Below are 24,141 nucleotides of genomic sequence, written 5' to 3' on the forward strand. Positions count from 1 at the left end.
ATTCCTCCTCCTAATAAGGCACTAGAATTTCTTTTTACTTCCGCTGACGCTGCAACTGGCCACTCCGGCCCTCCTAAAGTCTGAAGCACAGTAAACCGGCCCTTTGTTTATAAAGTCTGGAGACCCTTGCATTAGAGGATTATTGCTAAATTCCAAAGGCACTTGGGCCAGAGCACTGGTTTGTAGCCTTCCAGGAAACTTGTGTTACAGGATGTTTTCTTTATTGGATCAAGTTATAAAATACTCTTGAAAAAAAAATTAAAAATATTCGAGCCAGATACGACTAAGTGCATTCTCTTTTGTGGGGTTGGCAAATAATAAAAAAAAAAAAAAACTTCACGTTTAAACATAAATTGAATTTATTCTAAAGCAAACTCAGGATTTTTTTTCTTCTTATTTTCTTTTTTAGCAAATTCTATCACATACATGTTAATGCAACAAAAAAAAAGGAAAAAAAAAAAGAAAAATATCTGTACAATTGCCATGATACACGGGAAAGTGAAACAATCAAGATATAAATACAGAGATGTAACATGACAATAAAAAAAAAAAAAAAATCCATGCACATTAACCCAAGTATCCATCAATTCATGTTTATGTATGCATTGCTAACCTCCCCCCCCCCCCCCCCATCATGGCATAATGGGGACCCCACAGGTGCAGTATCATACCTGTTTGCACTTGCAGGGTCCATAAATAATAGAGGTCATTGTCGATGCTACTAAGCTCATTAGAGAAGAGACAGATAAAACTAGCTACGTGTTTGATTAGGCTGTTAGTAAATTGGATAGATGTGGATTTTGCCTGACATTTTTGCAATTCTTAGGAGCTACAGCATCTCTCTTTGGCAGGTTGGGCTTCTAGATGATATAAGATTTATTACTTAAACTCGGAAAAACAAAAAAAAAACCTTGATTACATACGATGTGTTTTCAATCAGGTGAAGGCTCCTAGAAAGCTACTTCATTCTTGCAATGACCTGTTTTATGTGTCTGCTGCTTTGTGTATAGAAGGAAAAAAAAAACCCCTGTAGAGCAATTCATAAACTTAAACCATCTCCCACTCTTGACAAGTATTGGACTTCGACTAACAATCAGCCATTAAACAAGCACTTAGTTCCGTACTAAAAGACAGTCGTCACAAAATCCTACCGCTTCCCCTCCCCCGTGTATGCTGTAGAGATTAATAACCTCCTGTAAGGCCGGGACAAGAGGTTGGCAGGAGGGCGCAGTCAAGCAGAGAATAGACACAGGATGGTACAACCATTCTACGGCATGTATTAACAGTGGGGGAGTGGGGTGCAGTTCTGGATCCTTGCCCTGGGTTGCTGGACAACCCAGTCCCGGTACTGATCGCCTGTACAGATGTAAATCTTGCGGTTCTGTTACAGTGGTGGCAACGCTCAGCGGAGACCGTCTTCCAACGCTCTTCTGAAGTGTAACACATCCTCACGGAAAAGGCCAGAAATCATACAGACAGAGCTTAGCCCTTTCAGCCATTCATAGCAAAGCAGTCTATTTACATTGACATTAAATATGACATAAATAAATCAGAGAGCAAAGGGGACTGTTTGTGGAAACGGCGGTGGATGCGAATGATCGGGAGGGCATGGTGAGATAAAGGATGGGTGTTGGTAGCACCGGAGTACACCTTGTAGATGCTAGGACCAGATCTGGGATCGTGGCTCTGGATCAGATTGTTGTGGTCACAGTTGGTTCTGTCTCAAGTCACTTGAAATAAAATTAATTTTGTTAAGAGGAGGGCTAACAATTTTCCATTCTTCATTCGAAACTCTGGCTTTGGAAAGTAAAAAAAAAAAAAAAAAAAAAAAAAAAAAAAAAGGAAAAAAACCAACAATGCAATAAGCAAGTCTGTCATAAATGTAACAATGTGTGCAAAAGCATAAAATTCCGTACACCTAAAATGTCGCTGGTTTTCCCAACAAATGTATTGGCAGCACTTTGCCCACGTATCACTGGTGGTACACATGGGCAAAATACCGAAAACTATGTTTAAATATTTTTACTTTAAACCTTCACACTGAAAAGGGAGCCATCTAAATTATTCAGACTTTTCCAACTATATATATATATTACACATATATATATATATATATATATATAATACATATATATATATATATATATATATATATATATATATATATATATATATATATTACATATATATATATATATATATATACATATAATACATATATATATATATATTAATAATATATATATATATATATATTAATTATATATATATATTAATAATATATATATATATATAATACATATATATGTATTAATATATTTATATATATATATATATATATATATATATATATCGCCAACGTCTGGTGTCCACTTATCAATGCAGTGGTGAAAGTCGACACCAAGTTTAAAAAACCAGATCGAAAGCATTTTAAAAAATACAGGACATTCCCATCATCTGAACACAGAAAAAAAATAAAACATGTACATGTTACAAGGATCCGTGTTAGTCCCGACCGTACTGTGCATAAAATCTGATGCATCTCATTGGGAGGACACAGCATGCTCGGAAAATGGGAGAGAGGAAAAAAAAAAAAAATAAGTGAGATTTAAATAACAACATCTTGTCCACTCGCTGAATGTGAAACAGTTTTAATGGATGTAGCTAAACACTGCGTAGCCAGGTCCCTCTAAAGGGGATATTACCAGCAGCTGTAAAATTAGTTTGCTGAATATTTACAACATAAAACAGCAAAACAGAGAAAAAGGAAAAAAAAAAAAAAAAAAAAAAAAAAACAGAATTTAGAGTGCAAACTTTAGGTCGCCTGCAATTTCTAAAGCCAATATGTTTCCAAATGCTAATTGTACGGCTTTCATATAGGAGAATTTTTTTGCTTTACTGAGTCACAATTTTCCTCTACATTCAATTCCGAAAAAAAAAAAAAAAAAAGAAAAACAATTCACATACATTTTTTAAATAAAATACTGATTGCAACAAATATTGGGAGGTGCAGTTGCAGAAAGGCATGAGGCACTGCTGTTCGCTTCTTCACCCCGCAGCTCCGGATGAGGGGCAGTTTTTATATATTTTTTTTTTTTTATAATTTTTGTTTTAGGAAATCCTAGCAAATGGACAAGAGAAACACCATTATCTTGACTAACAAAACCTCTTCAGCTCTGGAGCTCTGTGAAAGCCTCGTCGGCTCCTCCAGCGATGAAGTTTTCGTTTGTATTAGTGTTAATATTTAATGGCCCGGCCACTGGACACATCCTCTCTGTGTGGGAGGTGCTGGCGCACGCTCTGCTGACGTTCTCTAAAAGTCGCCCAGGACACGACCTGCCCACTAACTGTGCGTGGAAACATCCGAGGAAGAGCTGCTGTTGCTGTTCGTCGTTTGGGCTCTTTTTATGTACAAATTTAGAAGTTTCATCTGAAAGGGAAAATAGGAAGAAAAAAAAAAAAAAAAAATCAAGACAAAGGATTTTCTAAACTAAAATAATACAGTAATTGATGCACTGATACAAACTGTATGTCGTGATTATAAAGGTTGTAATTGTTTTTTAATCAGGTCTGGTCCGGAAGGATTTGCCCCCTTAATGACCAGGCCATTTTTTGCGATTCAGTACTGCATTTACTTTAACGGACAATTGCGCGGTCGTGCGACGCTGTACCGAAATAAAATTGATGTCCTTTTTGTCCCACAAATAGAGCTTACTTTTGGTGGTATTTGATCACCTGTGCGATTTTTTTGCTTTTTTGCGTTATAAACAAAAAAAAAAAAAAAAAGTGACAATTCTGAAAAACAGTATCTTTCACTTTCTGCTATATAACATTCCCAAAAAAAAAAAAAAAAATTTAAATCTAATTTTTTCATCCATTTAGGCCAATTTGTATTCTGCTACATATTTTTTTGGGGGAAAAAAAAAATCACAATAAGGGTATTTTGAATGGTTTGCGCAAAAGTTATCGCGTCTACAAACTAGGGGAAAGATTTATGTCATTTTTAATTTTTTTTTTTTCTTACTAGTGCTTTTAGTTTCTTACAAATGCGCTTCTGGAAGAATGGTCAAACATTCCCATAGACACACTCCTAAACCTTGTGGACAGCCTTCCCAGAAGAGTTGAAGCTGTTATAGCTGCAAAGGGTGGGCCAACTCACTATTGAACCCTACGGACTAAGACTGGGATGCCCTTAAAGTTCATGTGTGTGTAAAGGCAGGCGTCCCAATACTTTTGGGAATAGTTTAGTGTATCTCGTAGATTGTAAGCTCCAAGGAGCAGAGCCCCCTGATTCCCATGGTATTAAAGTGTTTTGTATTTGTACTGTCTACCCTCAAGTTGTAAAGCGCTGCGTAAACTGTCGGCGCTATATAAATCCTATATAATAATAATAATAATAAAAAACAATAATATCATGTACTGGGAGGCTAATGGGACTAACAAATGTTTCACCCAGAGCCCATCTCCCGAATACGACTGCCAATGCTAATCTGCTTTATCAGCAAAATCTCTGTTAATGGGTCACATTCAGAGAAGTTAATTTCTGAAGGATAGGACATACCTAATCACTTTTCTGTATTTGTAACAGTCATGAACACTCATACAATCACACCAATTCTCCTTACCTTGCTGCCTGTAAGCTGCGCAAGATACGGCTTCAGCTCTTCTCCAATGACAGAATAAATCGCTACAAGACAGAAGACGCTTGCTTTGCGGACGCTGCTCTCCGTATTATCGTAGCCCTGAGAAGAGAGAAAACACTGACGTTATAAAACTAATATGTGTACACCATCGGTCTGGTCTTTGTTGTGGAACTTTTTTCAGGACTAGTGTGGACATTTTTCAGAATGTGTTCTATTTAGCTTGTCATTATGGCTCTTATCATCGGTTTGCTTGCAATAGGCTCATTAGAGGGCATACAGGTGAACCGGCATTGAGAAAAGACTACTGGCAGTGAAAACCTTCCTTTAGAGCAGGGGTGGGGAACCTAGGGCCCGGGGGCCGTATGCGGCCCTCAAAGTCATTTGGTCCGGCCCCCCGTGCAGTTGAGTCTGTGTCTCTCAGCTGATCTGTCAGAACGGAGACGATGCTTCCTGTATAGTTCCGGCTCTGTTCTGACAGTCTGAGAAACATCGTCTCCTCCTCCAGCGCGGCGCCGCTGCTAACCAGCATTTCGCGCCAGCAGCACACACAGCAGTACCAGCTAGAAGCAGCAGTACCAGCCAGAGCCAGCAGTACCAGCCACAGCCAGCAGTACCAGTCAGAACAAGCTGTACCAGCCAGAGCCAGCAGTACCAGCCAGAGCCAGCAGTACTCACAGCAGTACCAGTCAGAACCAGCAGTACCAGCCAGCAGTACCCACAGCACAGTACCAGCCAGCAGTACCAGTCTGAGCCAGCAGTACCCACAGCACAGTACCAGCCAGCAGTACCAGTCTGAGCTGCAGTACCCACAGCAGTACCTACAGCACAGTACCAGCCTGAGTCAGCAGTACCCACAGCAGTACCAGCCTGAGCCAGCAGTACCAGCCTGAGCCAGCAGTACCCACAGCAGTACCAGCCAGCTGTATCCACCAGCAGTACCCGCCAGCAGTTCTTTTCAAATCTTACCACCACAAAGAGTCGACTGCGCTCCAGACTGACCGACGCAAACCTGGAAAACCAGTTGCGAGTAGCAACATACCAGCTAACATTACACACCTCACCAAAGAGAAGCAGTTGCAGCCATCACATTAGGGGTGAGTTAATTAAATGTTTAAACCAAATATAATAGGCACATTTTTAAGTTGATAATTTTGTACGGCCCCCGAATGATTTTATAAATACCCAAATGGCCCTTGGCAGAAAAAAGGTTCCCCACCCCTGCTTTAGAGGGTTCGCTCGACATAGACATCTCCACCAGCGAACACTCCATGTGCGGGTCTGGTTGCCGGTAGAGACCTATGTGTATTGCGGTCCGGAGTTCAAGGATCAAGCAGTAAGGATATGACCACCAGCGGGGACCCCTGTATAATGTGCTGATTTGTTTGCTCGGCGGGATATGCTTGCTCTGTGAAATCAATATCGGTTTCGATATCTATCTGCTTTTATGAAGTGATACACGCTCATGTCTTTCTACTGTGCCTGATCACCATAGTGGAAACAGTATGGCTCTTTCCCTGCAGATAGCCTTCTGGACCGGAAGGTTTTAAACCCTTAATGACCAGGTCATTTTTTGCGTTTCGGCACTGCGTTATTTTAACTGACAATTGCGCGGTCGTGCGACGCTGTACCCAAATAAAATTGATGTCCTTTTTTCCCCACAAACAGAGCTTTCTTTTGGTGGTATTTGATCACCTGTGCGATATCTATTTTTTGCGTTATAAAGAAAAAAAGAGCGACAATTCTGAAAAAAAACAAAAAAAAACCCAAAAAACAATATTTTTCACATTCTGCTTTCTAACATTCTCAATAAAAAGAAAAAAAAAAATAAAAATCAATTTTTTTCATCATTTTAGGCCAATTTGTATTCCGCTATGTAGTTTTGGTAAAAAAAAAAAAAAATCCCAATAGGCGTATTTTGATTGGTTTCCGCAAAATTATCGCGTCTACAAACTAGGGAAAGATTTGTCATTTTAGTAATTGCGGCAATCGGCGATTTTTAGCGGGACTGCGACATTGTGGCGGACAGATCGGACCCCTGACATTTTTTTTGGGGGGGGGGGGGGGGGACCAGTGACTACATTAATCAGTGCTAAAAATATGCACTGTTACTGTACTAATGACACTGGCAGGGAAGGAGTTAAACCAGGGGCAATAAAAAGGTTAAATGTATGCCTAGGGGGTGTTTTCTAACTGTGAGGGGGATGGGCTTGTGGAATCAACACAGAGACCTGTGTTCCTAAATAGGAGGATCACAAGCAATCTGTGACGATTCCTGAGAGAATGGTCTGCTGTGTTTACAACAGCAGACTGCCATTCTTTCTTCACGGGGAGTGATCGTGGGTGCCCAGTGGCAATCGAGGGTGCTCGGCGGCAATCGCGGGTGCTCGGCGGCAAAAACGATGATTTTGGCGTTTTGAATACCTTTCAGTGTAAAGGAGGGATTTGGATCCCCGATCCCTCCATAAAGAGTTCCTGTTACTGCCTATTACTGTCACAAGGGATGTTTACATTCCTCGTGACAGCAATAGTGATCAGATTTTTATTTTTTTTTTTAAAGGAACAGTGAAAAAAAAATAAATAAAAAAAAAATTATAGGAAAAAAAAAAAAAGCGCCCCCCCCCCCCTGCCCGTGTACTCGCGCACCAAAATAAACGCATATGTAAGTTGCGTCCGCAAATGTAAACAGTGTTCAAATTACACATGTGAGGTATCGCCGCAATCGTCAGAGCGAGAGCAATAATTCTCGATAAGACCCCCTCTGTAACTCTAAATTGGTAAACTTAAAAATGTTTTAAAACGTCGCCTATGGAGAATTTTAAGTAACGTAGTTTGTCACCATTCCACGAGTGTGCGCAATTTTAAACCGTAACATGTTAGGTATTTACTCACCGTGACATCTTTCACAATATACAAAAAAATTGGGCTAACTTTACTGTTTAGTTTCTTTTAATTCAGTGAAATTTATTTTTTCCTCAAAAAGTTGTGTTTTAACCACTTTACGTCCAGCAGCCGCAGATGTACTGCGGCAGGCAGGCTCTCTCAGGCAAAGTGCCGCACATGTACAGCGCTCACATGGGAGGAGCTGGGTGGCGATCGCGCGCCCCTGGAGACGCGCTCCCGCCCCCGCTCATTAGCGGGGAAGCTAGTGCGTGTGATAGGCGGCTCCGATGGCCGCCGGCCACTCGCAGTCTCCCGCCGCTGACAGAGAAGTACGGATGGCTGATGTAAACACAGCCGTCCGTACTTCTCCCTGAAGTGATCACAGATGTCATGTGATCCTGCTATAAAGGATCACATCTCTGTGATGACTTCACAAACCACGCCCCCCCCAGTTAGAATCACGCCCCTAGGGTCACATTTAACCCCTTGATCACCAGTACTGTTAACCCCTTCCCTGCCAGTGTAATTAGTATAGTAACTGTGCATATTTTTAGCACTGATTACTGTAGTAATGTCACTGGTACCCCCAAAAGTGTCAAAAATGTCAGTTAGGGGTCCGATCTGTCCACTGCAATGTCCCAGTCCCGCAAAAGAATCGCACATCGCCGCCATTACTAGTAAAAAAAAAAAAAAAACAATAAAGATGACATAAATCTTTCCCGTAGTTCGTAAACGCAATAACTTTTGCGCAAATCAATCAAAATACGCTTATTGGGATTTTTTTAAAGAAATTTATGTAGCAGAAAACAAATAGGCCTAAAATGTTAAAAAATTCAATTTCTACTTTTTTTTTTTTTGAGAATTTCATATAAAAGAATGTGAAAAATATTATACAAGAGGCAGAATTCTGCAGGAAAGGAATGGGTGGGATAAGCATCACTGACAGCATAATATACAAAGGAACATTCCAAATTACCTGTAATAAACCGGGAATAATGTCTTGTAAAATCTGATGCAGAGACTCCTTGGAAATCCTCTCAATGACTTTAGTTTGCATTTTGATAGCAGCCAGATTGATGGGATAATCGGCAGTCTGGATGATGGGACAGAGGACTTTGATGCATTGCTCGGGGTGTATGGAGCTGGCTAGGGTGGAGGCCGCTTCTTCTGCAGCTCTGACAACCTGAAATACAAAACACAATACATCAACATAAGCAGTCACTGCACTGTTGTACTGTATGAACTAGATGTGGCCCAGTACTTTAGAAAGCTACTGAGTTAGTATAAAACTATTTTTAAAGTTAATTAAAGAACGAAGCACATATCTGCAGTGTTTACTTATCTCTTTCTAAATCTCTAAGTGTGCTTCCTCTCTCTGGTGAGCCCTTCAGGGGGGGGGGAGGGAAGGAGGGGAGGGGAGGAGAGGAGGGAAGGAGGGGAGGAGAGGAGGGAAGAGGGGGGTAGGAGGGAAGAGGGGGGTAGGAGGGAAGAGGGGGGTAGGAGGGAGGGAGGGGAGGAGGGAAGAGGGGGGTGGGAAGAGGGGGGTAGGAGGGAGGGAGGGGAGGAGGGAAGAGGGGGGTAGGAGGGAGGAAAGGGGGGAGGGAAGAGCTCAGAATAGAGCTGGTCTATTCACAACACAGTTCTGCTGTGTTAAAGCACATCTTGTTTGTTTCATTTCAAATCCATTGTGGTGGTGTATAGAGCCAAAAAGATTAGATTTGTGTCGCTGTCCCAATATTTACGTGTGTGTGTGTGTGCGTGTGCGTATACTGTATATGTGTGTGATTCTGCATTTGCACCTGCAGGAGGAGCGCGCCGTGGGTGGGCCGCTTCTGCTGTGATTCTTCACCACAAAAGGAGATCTGCGGGTGCCGGGCACTGGATGTCCTCTGGCACCCATCAATCATTAGTAAACACAGAAAGTTGATCTGTCTATGTAAACAAGGCAGATCGCTGCTCTGACAGAGGGGAAGAAATGGATTCTGTGCTCCTGCAAAGCAGTAATTAGAATCCATTTCTTCCCTTAGAGAAAGCAGCACACAGTACACAAACACTGGCTAGAGACACATTTAACCCTTTGATTGCCTCTGACATTTAACCCCTTCCCAGCCAGTGTCATTAGTACAGTGACAGTGCATATTTTTAGCACTGATCACTAAATTAGTGTCACTGGCCCCCAAAAAGTGTCAGGTAGTGTCCGATTGTCTGCCGCAATATCGCAGCCCCACTATAGGGTGCTGATTGCCACCATTACTAGTGTTAAAAAAGAAAAAAAAAATTCCAGCATATATATATATATACACCATAGTTTGTAGACGCGATACCTTTTGTGCAAATCAATCAATATACGCTCATTGGAATATTTACCAAAAATATGTAGCAGAATACATATTGGCCTAAACTGATGAAGAACTTTGATTTTTTTAAATTGTTTTTTTATTGGATAGGTTTTATAGCAGGAAGTAAAAAATGTTTTTTCAAAATTGTCGCACTTTTTTTGTTTTTCAAAATTGTTGATTTTTCTTTTTTATAGCGCAAAAAAAGCTCTATTTGGGGGGGGGGGGGGGGGGTGTGACGTAAATGTTATTTGGTTACAGCGTTGCACGACCGCGCAATTGTCAGTTAAAGTGACGCAGTGTCGTAATGGCCTGGTCATGAAGGGAGGTACATTTTTCGGAGGTCAAGAAGTTAAGCTGCAATAGGCAGCTAGCAGGGGTGTTTAGGCAGCTATGCTGTGTTTGTGATGCTTCGGGTCAAAAAGCACCCGGCATATAGCGATCAGCGGGTGGTAAGCCTACTGGCCAAGACCGATTCAGGTAGGTAGGGAAGTAGAGCAAACACCTCACAATTGCATGCAGTTGGGGTGCATTGGCAAAAATAGGGCTAAACCGGGAGGCATCAGACCGCCTGTCAATCTTCCTTAAAAAGCGCTCCAAATGCAGATTGCTCTTTAGAAGACCGGTAGATTAACCCCTTTGTGCCTCTTAACCCTTTGAGGGATTTCAGATGCTGGGAGGCGAGGCGGGGTTTATGATCATGTGATTGGCTGTCACATGATGGGAAAGCTTCCAACTGCAAGAAGCAATCTGGAGCTTTCCGCTAGTCGCCAATACCTGTGTCGGGAACGCGCTCTCAGCACAGCTGTCTCTTCAAATTGGTTTGCAAATATGTGGCCTCTCAGCGCCAAGGCCCACCCGCCAAGAGCCCGCATATTTGCGTATTGTTGGTGCCTAGGGATTAAGATGCATGTCTAAATCTACCCTAAGCTTTGGTTTGGATAAGGTTGATGGAGATCAAGCAGAACAGCCACATATGAACGTCCCTAGATGTTCTGAATGACTGATAAACTTGCATGAACCCTTAAGACAAAGACATTAACCATAACCAGTGACAGAAGCTTGGTGCATCCATCCTTACTGTGAAATGCCAAGCCTTCATAATAATAATGTCACAGTAATACTAGGAAATGGCATCACCCGGGGCGTCAGACTTGGCTGAAAACGCTGGCAAGTAGAAAAGAGGTTCCTCCACCCACAGACTCTGCTGACGTGGCCTGAAAGGGTCATCTAAGGATCTCTGTGATGGTAATTGTTGCATGTCGTACAGCTAATTAAATAAGAACTCCAGGATTGGGATGAATTTATATACTAATTTTAGGTCAGCTCGGCTCACACAATTTATGCAGATGCCACCTCTGGGTGGCTGACTATAATTTACTGTTGCAGGCTGTGCTACATACAGAAGGCGTCCTCATCCAGCGGGTGTCCAGCAGCTTCCCTTCTATGTGCTAAGGATAATAAGTAATAAGGATGTAATAAGGAGAGTGTCGCTTGCTCCTGCATCTCCCCCACTCATGATCTCCGCCTTGGCCAATCAGAGGAAGCCTTGTATTTATTGAAAAATATCCAAAGCTTCTCCAGCGATAGCAAACAAAATTCTTTATTTAGGGCATGGGGGGGGGGGGGGGGTTGAAAATTAAAAAAGTCAACAGCTACAAAAACTGTAGCTGCTGACTTTTAACAAACAACCCCTCACCTGTCCCACAATCCAGCGGTGTGCTCACCCCCAGCCATTTGCTCCCTCTCCCGCCGGCATCTTTCCTTTTTAGAATGTTTGGGCCTGGGACACAGGGAAGGCAACACAATATCTTCATTTGAATGGAAATCAGAGACTACAATGGACAGGGGCGAAGAACCACCTTATCGTTGTGGACCACCAAGTGGGGGGGTACAACACAAGCGCAAACACCCTGTGAGCAGAGGTGACAGCCACCAAAAAGGCCACCTTCTGGGACAGCGTAAGCAGGGGAATCTCACAAATTTTTTCAAACGGAGGCTTCTGGAGAACTGAAAGCACTAAGTGCAGATCCCTAGGCAATAAAGGAGACTGCACCGGTGGAGTCAGATGTCGAACCCTTTGAATAAAATTATGCACCAGGGAGTGCGTGGCCAGGGGTTGCCAAAAGAAGACCGCCAAGGCCAACACCTGGCCCTTGATGGTACTCAAGGCCAATTTCTGCTGGACAACTCATTGAAGGAAGGTCAAAATCTAAGCCACCGAAAAAGAACGAGGGTGAACTCCAATTGACTCACACAACGAAACGTACGCTTTCCACGTACAATGGTAGATCTTCCTAGAGCTAGACTTCCTAGCCTTCAGCGGTGCCGGAATCACAGACCCAGGCCAAAAAAAATAAAATAATTAAGGCCTATAGCAGAGAGGGGAATGTATACCACCTAGGACTGCCCATAGGCGTAGCAAAGTATTTTTCTGCCTGGTGTCCTACTCCTGTACGGGGCAATTTAACCCTGTGGGTCTAAATAATTTAGAGCGGTCAATGAACGAAAGAGAAAAAGTTCCCACATTTTGTTGTATTTAGTGGTTTAGGCCGGTCATAGACTGATTGATAGAATTTTGATTTCTCTATGAGCAGGCTGGATGTACTAAAGTTGATCGCTTGACTTCAGTACAACCAGCCTGTCTTTTTCATGTGATCGCTGCCAGCGGCTATAGATGCCAGCAGTGATCATTATATTCTGACGGCAGGGAAACCTCAACTTGTCAGAATACAATTCTGTATTCCTCCACCAACACTGACTCTGTTAATGGGGTAATCGAGTGATTTTCTTTCCTTCACCTGTGATTTAAGTAATGAAAATTGCATAATCTATGGCTTGCTTTAAACATTATTAGAAAATGACAGAGATGAAACAATGAATGATGTTAATGCAGAACTCCAGGATTTTCTTTTTTTTTCTTTCCTATGCACTGTAAGGGTTAACGGCTCGTTTTGTCCAGGGAGCTCACAGAAAGGCTATACTTACCCGATCATTCCATCATCCGGAAAACAGCGCTCCCCCACATCCAGAGGTGGACTGTTCCTGCCGTCTTCACATCCAGAGCTGGTCTATGGACGTGATGACATCAGGAACAGTCCATGCACAGGACCACTAGTGTGCAGAGGGGGCTGGAGCAGCAGGGACTGGACCTGTGCTCGGAGGATCGGCAGTATATCTCAGCTCTCCTCATTCCTAGACAAAAATGAGAAGTACACCCATGCAATGGAGGCAAAGCCCCACTGCATGGTAAGACAAAAAAATTGATGTGTGAGGCCAAGGACAGTTGCTGTGGATGAAATCTCTCCTACATACTAAACAGTAGAATGAACGACGGGACTGAACAATGATTTGCCAGACAATAGGTATCGTCTTCAAAAGTGTCAGGTTCTCTTTAAATCTATTCGCAATCATTCTCAAAAGGGCAGATGTGGGAAGACAGCTGAACCCTGGCCAGGCCTCACCCCAGAAAAGTTTGCCAATTACTATCCTAGGTAACTCTGAACCAGGAAACAGACGAAAGGACGCAATGTGCAGAAACTATTTAATGATACTTGCTAGGACACTCCGATCTGATCCCGGTGAAATCAATGCACAATGGTGAATCACAGACAGCAAACCCAGTATGGTCATTTCCGGAGAAAGATACCTTCCAAAAACCTGCCGGGCCAGCCATTCAACAATGTCAAGGCCAGAAAAGACAAATCCTGGCATTGTAACACTGTATGTAAGGGTATGCCTGTACATCTGCACATTTATCAATGTTTTATGCCTTTAAAGAAGAATTCCAGACCTGACATATACAGTATATATATTTACACTGGTGCAGCGTGGTCCAAAGTAAATATGTACGTATATACCGTACCTGGCTGTCTCTAGAAACTGGAAATCACTTGCGGTTGTTAAGTCACAGTGATCTATTTATACACTCCTCCCTGGTTGATAATGAGAGGTGCCCACTGTGTGTGCTTTTAAAAAAAAAATGCAGTTTTATACCTGATTTCAGAGCGCCGCTCATGTGACTGGCCACCTCTTCCCTCTATCGGATAGCTATAGTGGGAGGGGCAGAGAATCCCCCTCTGGCGTCAGCCGGGAGGAGAGGTGTGGCCGGTCACGTGAGCTTTAAACGGCGCTCTGAAAATAGGTATAGAACTGCATTTTTTTTTTGAGGAGGAGGCATCAATGGGAGGAATCGTGCCTCATCATTGGTGTCAGTGGGAGGAATACCACCCCATCATTGGTGTCAGTGGAAGTAATAGTGTCCCATCATTGGTGTCAGTGGCAGGAATAGTGCCCCATCATAGGTATCAGTGGAAGTAATAGTGTCCCATCATTGGTGTCAGTGGCAGGAATAGTGCCCCATCATAGGTATCAGTGGCAGGAATAGTGTCCAATCATTGGTGTCAGTGGCAGGAATAGTGTCCAATCATTGGTGTCAGTGGGAGGAATAGTGTCCAATCATTGGTGTCAGTGGGAGGAATAGTGTCCCATCATTGGTGTCAGTAGGAGGAATAGTGCCCCATCATTGGTGTCAGTGGGAGGAATATTGTCCAATCATTGATATCAGACCGGTCCCTGTAGCTCCTGCCCTTCTCCACTCAAAGTCTTAATTTTTAAAAAAATAAATAAAAATGAACATGTTATACTTCCCTCCTCTGTGCAGTTGGTTTTGCACAGAGCAGTCCGGATCCTCCTATTCGCATGTCACTCGTTGCTGCTTCCATCCCCTCCCTCCTATTGAGTGCCCCTGTTCTAAAATTTCGTCGGACCAGTGAAAATTCCGGACTTCGTCACTTCCGGTGACACTCCGTCACCACCAGCTGGTGTGACAGCTGCTGCGAGCACCGGTGCGCATGCGCACAAGAAATTTTCAAGGTCCGATGAAATTTTAAGACTTACGAACAGCTGACTGAGAGGAGGAGGGACTGAGGTGGGACACACACACCGCCGCGGGAAAACTGTACAACACCGCCGCGTCATCGAGCAAGGAACATGTTGCAGAGCTGACTTAGAGGAGGCGGGAAGGAAGTGACTACTCATACTAAATAGCAATGATAAAAAAAAAAAAAATACTAAACATTTTTTATCATTACTATTTAGTATGAGTATTCACTTCCTTCCCGCCTCCTCTAAGTCAGCTCTGCAACATGTTCCTTGCTCGATGACGCGGCGGTGTTGTAAAATTTTCCCGCGGCAGTGTGTGCGTCCCACCTCAGCCCTTCCTCCTCTCAGTCAGCTGTTTGTAAGTCTTAGAATTTCATCGGACCTGGAAAATTTCTTGTGCGCATGCGCACCGGGGTTTGCACCAGCTGGTGGTGACGGAGAGTCACCGGAAGTGACGAGGGTCCGGAATTTTCACGGGTCTGAGGAAATTTTAGAACACCCCACAGCAAGAAGCTAGCTATGGGGGCACCCGAGCCGAGCGTCCATTCAGACATGGAACTGTAGTTCGGTCAGCCCCCCCTCTCTCTCCTGATTGGCTGACTTTGATTGACAGTTGTAAGTATTAGGGGGTGCTGGGGAGGCTGCTGCACACAGAAGGTTATCTGAATGCAAAGAATGCATTAAGATAAAAATATCTTCTGACTTTACAACTCCTTTAAATATAACAAATTATGACTTCTACCTGGGGGAATGAACAAACAGTAGTACATTTGGCAGCAGCAACCTGTCATTAGGCTCTGGGACTTGGGAACAACCTAGGCGGCTTATATTAGATGTACAGCAGTTTATGGTGGGGAAGAATGCATTCTATAAACTTCCGAATCACACACTAAAAAAAAAGTTATAAAAGTGTATCACCTCTGTTTGTATGCGACACATGCAATAACATTTTATGGCTATACATACCGAGACAAATGTTACACACGCAAAAAAAAAAAACAAAAAAAAAAACACTACATAAAATTTGAAACGTTTTGTTCATTCGAGCGTTAATTTCCATGCAGAGAATAATGCGCCCATTAATTTAGGCTTCATTAGTTTTCTTCTACTCTGAACTTAGGTTTCTTGTTAATAAGTAAACCCCTGGGTCACTATGAAGCACAATCTCATTACGCTCGGTATTTGTGGTGGTTGGAAGTGAGGGAGAGCAGATTGCAGCCGCAAAAAGAATTGCTAATCCGAGGGTAGATCTGCATTTAAAAACAGAAACAGAGGAAAAACACCCCCCAATGACGATTTGGGTGATTATAATCACTCTGCTCTCTAGATATTTTCGAAACATTTGTAAATGTTGAAGATTTTAGGTGCTAGAATTAAAAATTGGATCTACTTAAAGCAGAATTCCAGCCTCAACACAACTAGTCATATATATGGGGCATTGTGCCCCATCATTGGAGTCAGTGGGAGGAATAGTGCCCCATCATTGGTGTCAGTGGGAGGAATAGTGCCCCATCATTGGTGTCAGTGGGAGGAATAGAGCCCCATCATTGGTGTCAGTGGGAGGAATAGTGCCCCATCATTGGTGTCAGTGGGAGGAATAGTGCCCCATCATTGGTGTCAGTGGGAGGAATAGTGCCCCATCATTGGAGTCAGTGGGAGGAATAGTGCCCCATCATTGGCGTCAGTGGGAGGAATAGTGTCCCATCATTGGCGTCAGTGGGAGGAATCGTGCCCCATCATTGGCGTCAGTGGGAGGAATCGTGCCCCATCATTGGTGTCAGTGGGAGGAATCGTGCTCCATCATTGAAGTCAGTGGGAGGAATAGTGCCCCATCATTGGTGTCAGTGGGAGGAATAGTGCCCCATCATTGGAGTCAGTGGGAGGAATAGTGTCCCATCATTGGCGTCAGTGGGAGGAATAGTGTCCCATCATTGGCGTCAGTGGGAGGAATCGTGCCCCATCATTGGTGTAAGTGGGAGGAATCGTGCCCCATCATTGGTGTCAGTGGGAGGAATCATGCTCCATCATTGGTGTCAGTGGGAGGAATAGTGCCCCATCATTGGTGTCAGTGGGAGGAATAGTGCCCCATCATTGGTGTCAGTGGGAGGAATCGTGCCCCATCATTGGTGCCAGTGGGAGGAATCGTGCCCCATCATTGGTGTCAGTGGGAGGAATCGTGCCCCATCATTGGTGTCAGTGGGAGGAATCGTGCCCCATCATTGGTGTCAGTGGGAGGAATAGTGCCCCATCATTGGTGTCAGTGGGAGGAATCGTGCCCCATCATTGGTATCACTATTCCTCCCCCATATGTCCACCCCCCCCCCCTCCAACACCTATGCTGACTAATCTGTGTAAAACAAATAATATATATATATATATATATATATATATATACACACACACACACACACACACACACACACACACACATACATATATATATACACACAAGAGATCCACGGGTTCAGCTACCGTTTTTCAGCCGGCCCTCATCTGACACACTATTCTCCTCTATGGGCAGTCGGATGTAAAATGGACTTCTGTCTGTTTACACTCAGCCACCTCCAAGTTTGTTCCAATCCAGCAAAAAAATAAAAAACGGAAGAGGATCAATTTCCCTCCATCTGGCAAAAAAAGATCGGAGGGCAGCCGGGTGTAAACGGACACAGTGGACACAGCGGACACAGCCTGGTCATCCAGCAGCTTTGCTCAGCTCAGCAGATCCCCTTCTAAGCAAAACTGGATCCAGCCCATGGGAAAGGGGACTCAAAGTAGAATGCGTGGTTTTTATTTTTAATAAAAAATTCAGCAGCTACAAAAAGTGTATCTGCTGACTTTTAATGAACACACAATCACCTGTCCCACTGTCCAGCGATGTGGCCGCCCGAAGCCTCGCTCCTCTCCCTCTACTTGGCATCACAATTGTGGGTACCCAGCTGTGACAGCTTGCAGCTTCACAGCTGGGTGCGCACTGCGTCTCCTCAATGGCCAGGTAATCTTCTGGGACATGTAAGGTGTCCCAGTAGGTTGCAGGGAGGGAGGAGAACGTCTGCTCATGTCAACTAGGTGACCCAACTGGAAGTGGGAGCAAGTACCGGTCAAAACTAGGTATCCCCCCCCCCCCCAACCAAAAAAAAAAAAAGATGACATGCCAAATGTGGCATGTAAGGGGGGTGAGGAGTCCTTAAAGTGGAACTTCCACTTTTGGGTGGAACTCCACTTTAAGCCAGGGGCAGCTGCAGGGGAGAGGAAGGACTGCCAACAATGGCTGTAACATGGGAGCCTATGAGTGGCATCACCGCTCCCAGGCTTTCCCAGCTGTTGTTGAAGCACTGTCTCCTCTCCCCTGCAGCCACCACTGGCTGACACGGGGATCACATGACCGGATTGAAGCGGGCTGAAAACAGGTGAGCAATTTATGACCACAATTTATCGATCACATATCTGTTTTCGCTATGTATTCTTGTAATCTGATCAGTCAGACGATCGATGATCCATAGCTACAACAGAGTGAGTAAGCCACCCTAGGACAGGAACTGTGTCGTTCTTGGGATCACAAGGTGAAAAAGGAAAAAAGTCTGAAAAAAAAAAACCAAATGCAGCCACTACATCTATAGACTGGTAAGCTGCAACTTATTGCAATATATTGAGGGTTTTAATATTTCCTTTAAAGGGACAGTTCACATTCTAACCTCTTGGCGCTGACAGTATGCATATATGTGGCCCTGTGTAAACAACTTACAGTGCTGAGAGCACGCTCCCTGAACACTCCCTGCACTTTGAAAACACAATGGGGAAATAGGAAAAAATCTCATGCTGGATATCTATACTGGTATTGACTGGGTAATGTGTTAGGATATATACTGGTATGGACTGTGTAATGTGTTAGGATCTATACTGGTATGGACTGGGTAATGTGTTAGGATCTATACTGGTATAGACTGGGTAATGTGTTAGGATCTATACTGGTATGGACTGGGTAATGTGTTAGGATCTATACTGATATATGGACTAGGTAATGTATTAGGATCTATACTGGTATGGACTGGGTAATGTGTTAGGATCTATACTGGTATGGACTGGGTAATGTGTTAGGATCTATACTGGTATGGACTGGGTAATGTGTTAGGATCTATACTGGTATGGACTGGGTAATGTGTTAGGATCTATACTGATATATGGACTGGGTAATGTATTAGGATCTATACTGGTATGGACTGGGTAATGTGTTAGGATCTATACTGGTATGGACTGGGTAATGTGTTAGGATCTATACTGGTATGGACTGGGTAATGTGTTAGGATCTATACTGGTATGGACTGGGTAATGTGTTAGGATCTATACTGATATGGACTGGGTAATATTTTAGGATCTATACTGGTATGAACTGGGTAATGTGTTAGGATCTATACTGGTATGGACTGGGTAATGTGTTAGGATCTATACTGGTATAGACTGGGTAATGTGTTAGGATCTGTACTGGTATGGACTGGGTAATGTGTTAGGATCTATACTGGTATGGACTGGGTAATGTGTTAGGATCTATACTGGTATAGACTGGGTAATGTGTTAGGATCTATACTGGTATGGACTGGGTAATGTGTTAGGATCTATACTGATATATGGACTGGGTAATGTATTAGGATCTATACTGGTATGGACTGGGTAATGTGTTAGGATCTATACTGGTATGGACTGGGTAATGTGTTAGGATCTATACTGGTATAGACTGGGTAATGTGTTAGGATCTGTACTGGTATGGACTGGGTAATGTTTTGGTAACTATACTGGTATGGACTGGGTAATGTGTTGGGATCTATACTGGTATGGACTGGGTAATGTGTTAGGAACAAAAGGATTCCACATCATTTGATGGAAATAAAATTATCACCCTACAGAGGGCTGAACGCAAAGACACCCCAAAAATCAAAGTGAAAAAATGATGCAGCAGGCGAGTCCATTTTGCTGAAATTTCATTGCAGCGACTCCGAATGGTCCTCAGTAGTTTGTATGGCCCCCACGTGCTTGTATGCATGCCTGACAACGTCAGGGATGCTACTAATGAGAGGACGGATGGTGTCCTGGGGTATTTCCTCCCAGATCTGGACCAGGGTATCACTGAGCTCCTAAACAGACTGAGGTGCAATCCAGCGGTGTTGGATGGACCGAAACAATGTCCCAGAGGTGTTCAATTAGATTTGGGTCAGGCGAGTGTGGGGGCCATTCAATGGTATCAATTCCTTCATCCTCCAGGAACTGGCTGCATGCTCTCACCACATAAGGCACCAGGAGGAACCCAGGACCCAATGCACCAGCGTAGGGTCCAACGATTTTATGCTGATACCTAATGCCAGTTAGGGTGCCATTGTCTAGCCTGTAGAGGTCTGCGCGTCTCTCCGTGGATTTGCCTCCCCAGACCATCACTAACCCATCACCCAACCCATGCAGAACGATGTTACAGGCAGCATAACGTTCTCCACGGCTTCTCCAGACCCTTTCACATCTGTCACATGTGCTCAGGGTGAACCTGCTGTCCTCTGTGAAAAGCACAGGGCACCAGTGGTGGAGCTGCCAATTCTGCTGTTCAATGGCAAATGCCAACCGAGCTCCACGCTGCCGGGCAGTGAGCACAGGGCCCACTAGAGGACATCGGGCCCTCAGGCCACCCCCATGAAGTCTGTTTCTGATTGGTCAGAGACATTCACACCAGTGTCCTGCTGGAGGTCATTTTGTAGGGCTCTGGCAGTGCTCATCCTGTTCCTCCTTGCACAAAGGAGCAGATACCGGTCCTGCTGATGGGTTAAGGACCTTCTACAGCCCTGTCCAGCTCTCCTAGAGTAACTGCCTGTCTCCTGGAATCTCCTCCATGCTCCTGAGACTGAGCTGGGACACACAGCAAACCTTCTGACAATGGCAAGTATTGATGTGCCATCCTGGAGGAGTTGGACTTCCTGTGCAACCTCTATAGGGTCCAGGTATGGCCTCATGCTACCAGTAGAGACACTGACCCCCCTGTATAGGGTTCAGGTATGGCCTCATGCTACCAGTAGAGACACTGACCCTAGCCTAATGCAAAACTAGTGAAAAACAGTCAGAAAATAGGAGTAGGGAAAAAATGTCATAGGCCTCCACCTGTAAAACCATTCCTGTTTTGGAGGTTGTCTCATTGTTGCCTATCTAGTGCATCTGTTAATTTCATTAACACCAAAGTAGCTGAAACTAACAACCCCCTCTGCTACTTAACTGATCAGATCAATATCCCAGGAGTTTACTTGACTTGATGCTATACTCTGATTAAAAAGTGTTCCTTTAATTTTTTTTTGAACAATGTATATAATCTACATAAAATATATAACAAACATTTCATTACTCAATCTCTACAGGTCCCCATAGTACATAAAACTAGCTGCCAGAGATCAATTGCTAGACTAGCTATTGCCCTGTGTGTGAGTCGGTACGGTGCACCTTGTCCATTCATTCATAGGGAGCAACTGGAGCTCTCTTCAGTCTACGCACACTGAGCCTTCGATGGCAGAAACCCAACGTCATTTTCCCTATGAAACTGGTTCTGGCAGAGAGTCAAACGACTGGTGAAAGTATACACTGAGTAGGTGGCACATAAAAACAAGCATCAGAACACAATGTCTCCTGGAATCTTATCAGAAATCCAGTAACAAACCTCTGACTGTTCACCTAAATGATCGCTATGTGATTGCGATGCCCAAATAGCACGTTTGGCACTTAGCAGCTGAGAAGCCGTTTGCCATACTGGAGAAATTATATTTTGTAAGAGGCCCCTTTCACACGATCAGGCCGATCAGGTCCGCCTGTCCCATTTTTCAGGCGGACCTGATCAGGCCACCCATTCTACTCTATGGTAAGGCGGATGTCAGCTGACATGTATATGCTGACACCCGTCTGGCATCCGATCCAACAAGATCCACTGAAAAGTGATGGATGGTGAAATGTTTGCCATCCGTCCAGCGGGTCGGATGGGATTGGATGAAAACGGGCATGCTGTTCCTTTTCATCTCACCTCCCCATAGAGAGCGGGACTCTGACAGGTCCGTCTCTGCACAGTGAGCAGAGACGGACCTGTCATCAGAAAAAAATAACATCCTTCAGTAACCAAGAGGTTAAATGCAAAGTCCGCGTGCAAAAAAGGCAAGAAAAGTCTTCTTCTGAAGTGTTCATATCATCATATACACCATATTGTCAAAAGTATTGGGACGCCTGCCTTTACACGCACATATACTTTAATGGCATCCCAGTCTTAGTCCGTAGGGTTCAATATTGAGTTGGCTCCGCCCTTTGCAGCTATAACAGCTTCAACTCTTCTGGGAAGGCTGTCCACAAGGATTAGGAGTGTGTCCATGGGAATGTTTGATCATTCCTCCAGAAGAAATACATCAGCACTTCTCTATGTCCTATGCATTTGGTAACACGCGACATCTCTAATGTGCCAATGTCATTGCGTGTTCCTATTCCCGGAAGTGTGAGTTGACAAGTATCTTACAACCATCAACCTCTGAGGATAACCCTTGGAACTGCTCTCTGATGATCCGAGCCTGGGCTGTTTGGTTCTCAGCTCTGATGACCTTTCTTTAATTAGAGGGTCATGTATAGTCGGTAAGCTGGCACTTTTTCCATAAGAGGTGGTGGCTTCACAGATAATATCTTCTTGTGGGTGATGGATGCTCATCGCGCGCGCTTATATATATATATATATATATATTTATAAAAACACTTAAAAAGGACTTTTTTTTTCCTTTTTTGCATGTGGACTTTGCATTTAACTTCTGGGTCACTGGAGGATAATATAATTTTCTCTTATTGTACTGAGCATTATTTTGTTTTTAGTTTTGCAACGCTTATACTAAAACTGGAGTCTCACTGTGTGAAATATCTCACGGTAGATTTGCTGCTTTGCTTGATTTTTACTCAATCTATGTCATGGGTGCTCAACCTGCGGCCCTTCAGCTGTTGTGGAACTACAAGTCCCATCACGCCTCTGTTTTGAGAATCATGCTTGTAACTGTCAGCGGCTTGCAATGCTTCATGGGAATTGTAGTTCTGCAAAAGCTCGAGGGCCAAAGGTTGAGCAGCCACAATCTATGTATTCACTGAGCGAAGTTTATTTTAAATTTTTTAGTCTTTGATGGGAGAAATTATATAGCGGCTTACTTCTATCCTGCAGGGTATGGGAAATAACCTGCAATATGGCCTTGTGACATGCAGTAACCGCTATAGGGGTCCTGTCAACTACTTCAAACTGATCAATAATGGCCACACCTTAGTCAGACGTGCTTCTAGAGAAGCAATAGCCCAAAGGCCCGTACACACTTGACGGAAATCGCACGAAATATCCTCCGATTTTTCTCTCTCTTGCTCAGCGTCCATTACCGTTTTTAGTTGACAGTGCATAAATGTTCACAAAATTTCTCGTCCGATTTTTTTTTGGGACATTTGTTCCTAGACTTCCGGGTCGTCAGCAACTTCAAATCAAGCGCGGCCTTTCGTATCCGATTTTTCACGGATGTACTGCATACAAAAATTGGTCGTCTGGGGACGGACGATAACAATTTTGGTGTTTGTCCCTCCGTTTTTTTTTCGTTGAAAATGTCAGAATCGGCTGCTGAAAGTTGTGTACACACTAGGCGAAAATCAAACGATTTTACCTTGGACGGGAATTTTCGGCAGATTTTCTACTAGTGTGTACCCCACTTAAGGCATGATCCATATCCACCTAGTGTCTGTCCAATAATGATTAAGTCCTCTGACCCCAAACTGCACCGTCAATAAATCTACCTCTTTATGGGAATCCTTGTGAGCCTCCAGAGTCTTCATGATCGTCAGCTCAGCGTAATTTTTAAACCTGGCTGGCTGGTTCCTCAGGATTTCCCGGAGTACTCGTAATGCAAGAGCTCGAATTGCATGCTGGGAAATAAGAATAAAAGAATGAATACTGGTTCTAGAAGCAACAAAACATGCAAATTGTAAAGGCGTGAAAATGGCCCAATCAAGGATAAATCCCATATAGACAAACTATCTACAAGATTCTTTACTTCGATAACTGAAGGGTACAAAGATATGTGTACAAAAAGATCCCTAAAGAATCACATCAAAGGAATTAAAATGTCATCTATCATGCTGCCTGATTTATTTTTTTTAAAGCAAATCCAATGCCTCCGTTTAAAGAAGAATTCCAGGCATTGGCATGTTGGAAGCTGGAAATCACTTAACCGCTTGTAGTACTACGTCGCTCGTCCAGGAGCCTGCAGGGGGCGAGCGCGCGCCGCAGGAGGCACGCTCCCGCCCCCGCTTGTTCACGGGCATCGCCGCACAAGTGACCGGTGGCTCCGATGTCCACCGGCCACTCGCGATCTCCCGCTGGAGAG

General features: G+C 43.8%; 1 protein-coding gene across 1 annotated transcript in view; it reads right to left on the reverse strand.

Annotated features, from left to right (window-relative positions):
* Nucleotides 1-2,635: 2,635 nt before the first annotated feature.
* Nucleotides 2,636-24,141, reverse strand: part of CLASP1 (cytoplasmic linker associated protein 1) — a 390,996-nt gene continuing 369,490 nt past the window's right edge. The window contains exons 38-41 of the mRNA XM_082262205.1: nt 23,552-23,680; nt 8,500-8,706; nt 4,626-4,742; nt 2,636-3,430 (exon numbers count right to left, since the gene is read on the reverse strand). Of these exons, the coding sequence (XP_082118331.1) occupies nt 3,344-3,430; nt 4,626-4,742; nt 8,500-8,706; nt 23,552-23,680 (540 nt within the window). The 3' untranslated portion in view covers nt 2,636-3,343. The remainder of the gene's footprint in view (nt 3,431-4,625; nt 4,743-8,499; nt 8,707-23,551; nt 23,681-24,141) is intronic.

The sequence above is a fragment of the Pelophylax lessonae genome, assembly GCF_965119305.1.
Source record: "Pelophylax lessonae genome assembly, chromosome: 6".
Lineage (NCBI taxonomy): Eukaryota > Metazoa > Chordata > Amphibia > Anura > Ranidae > Pelophylax > Pelophylax lessonae.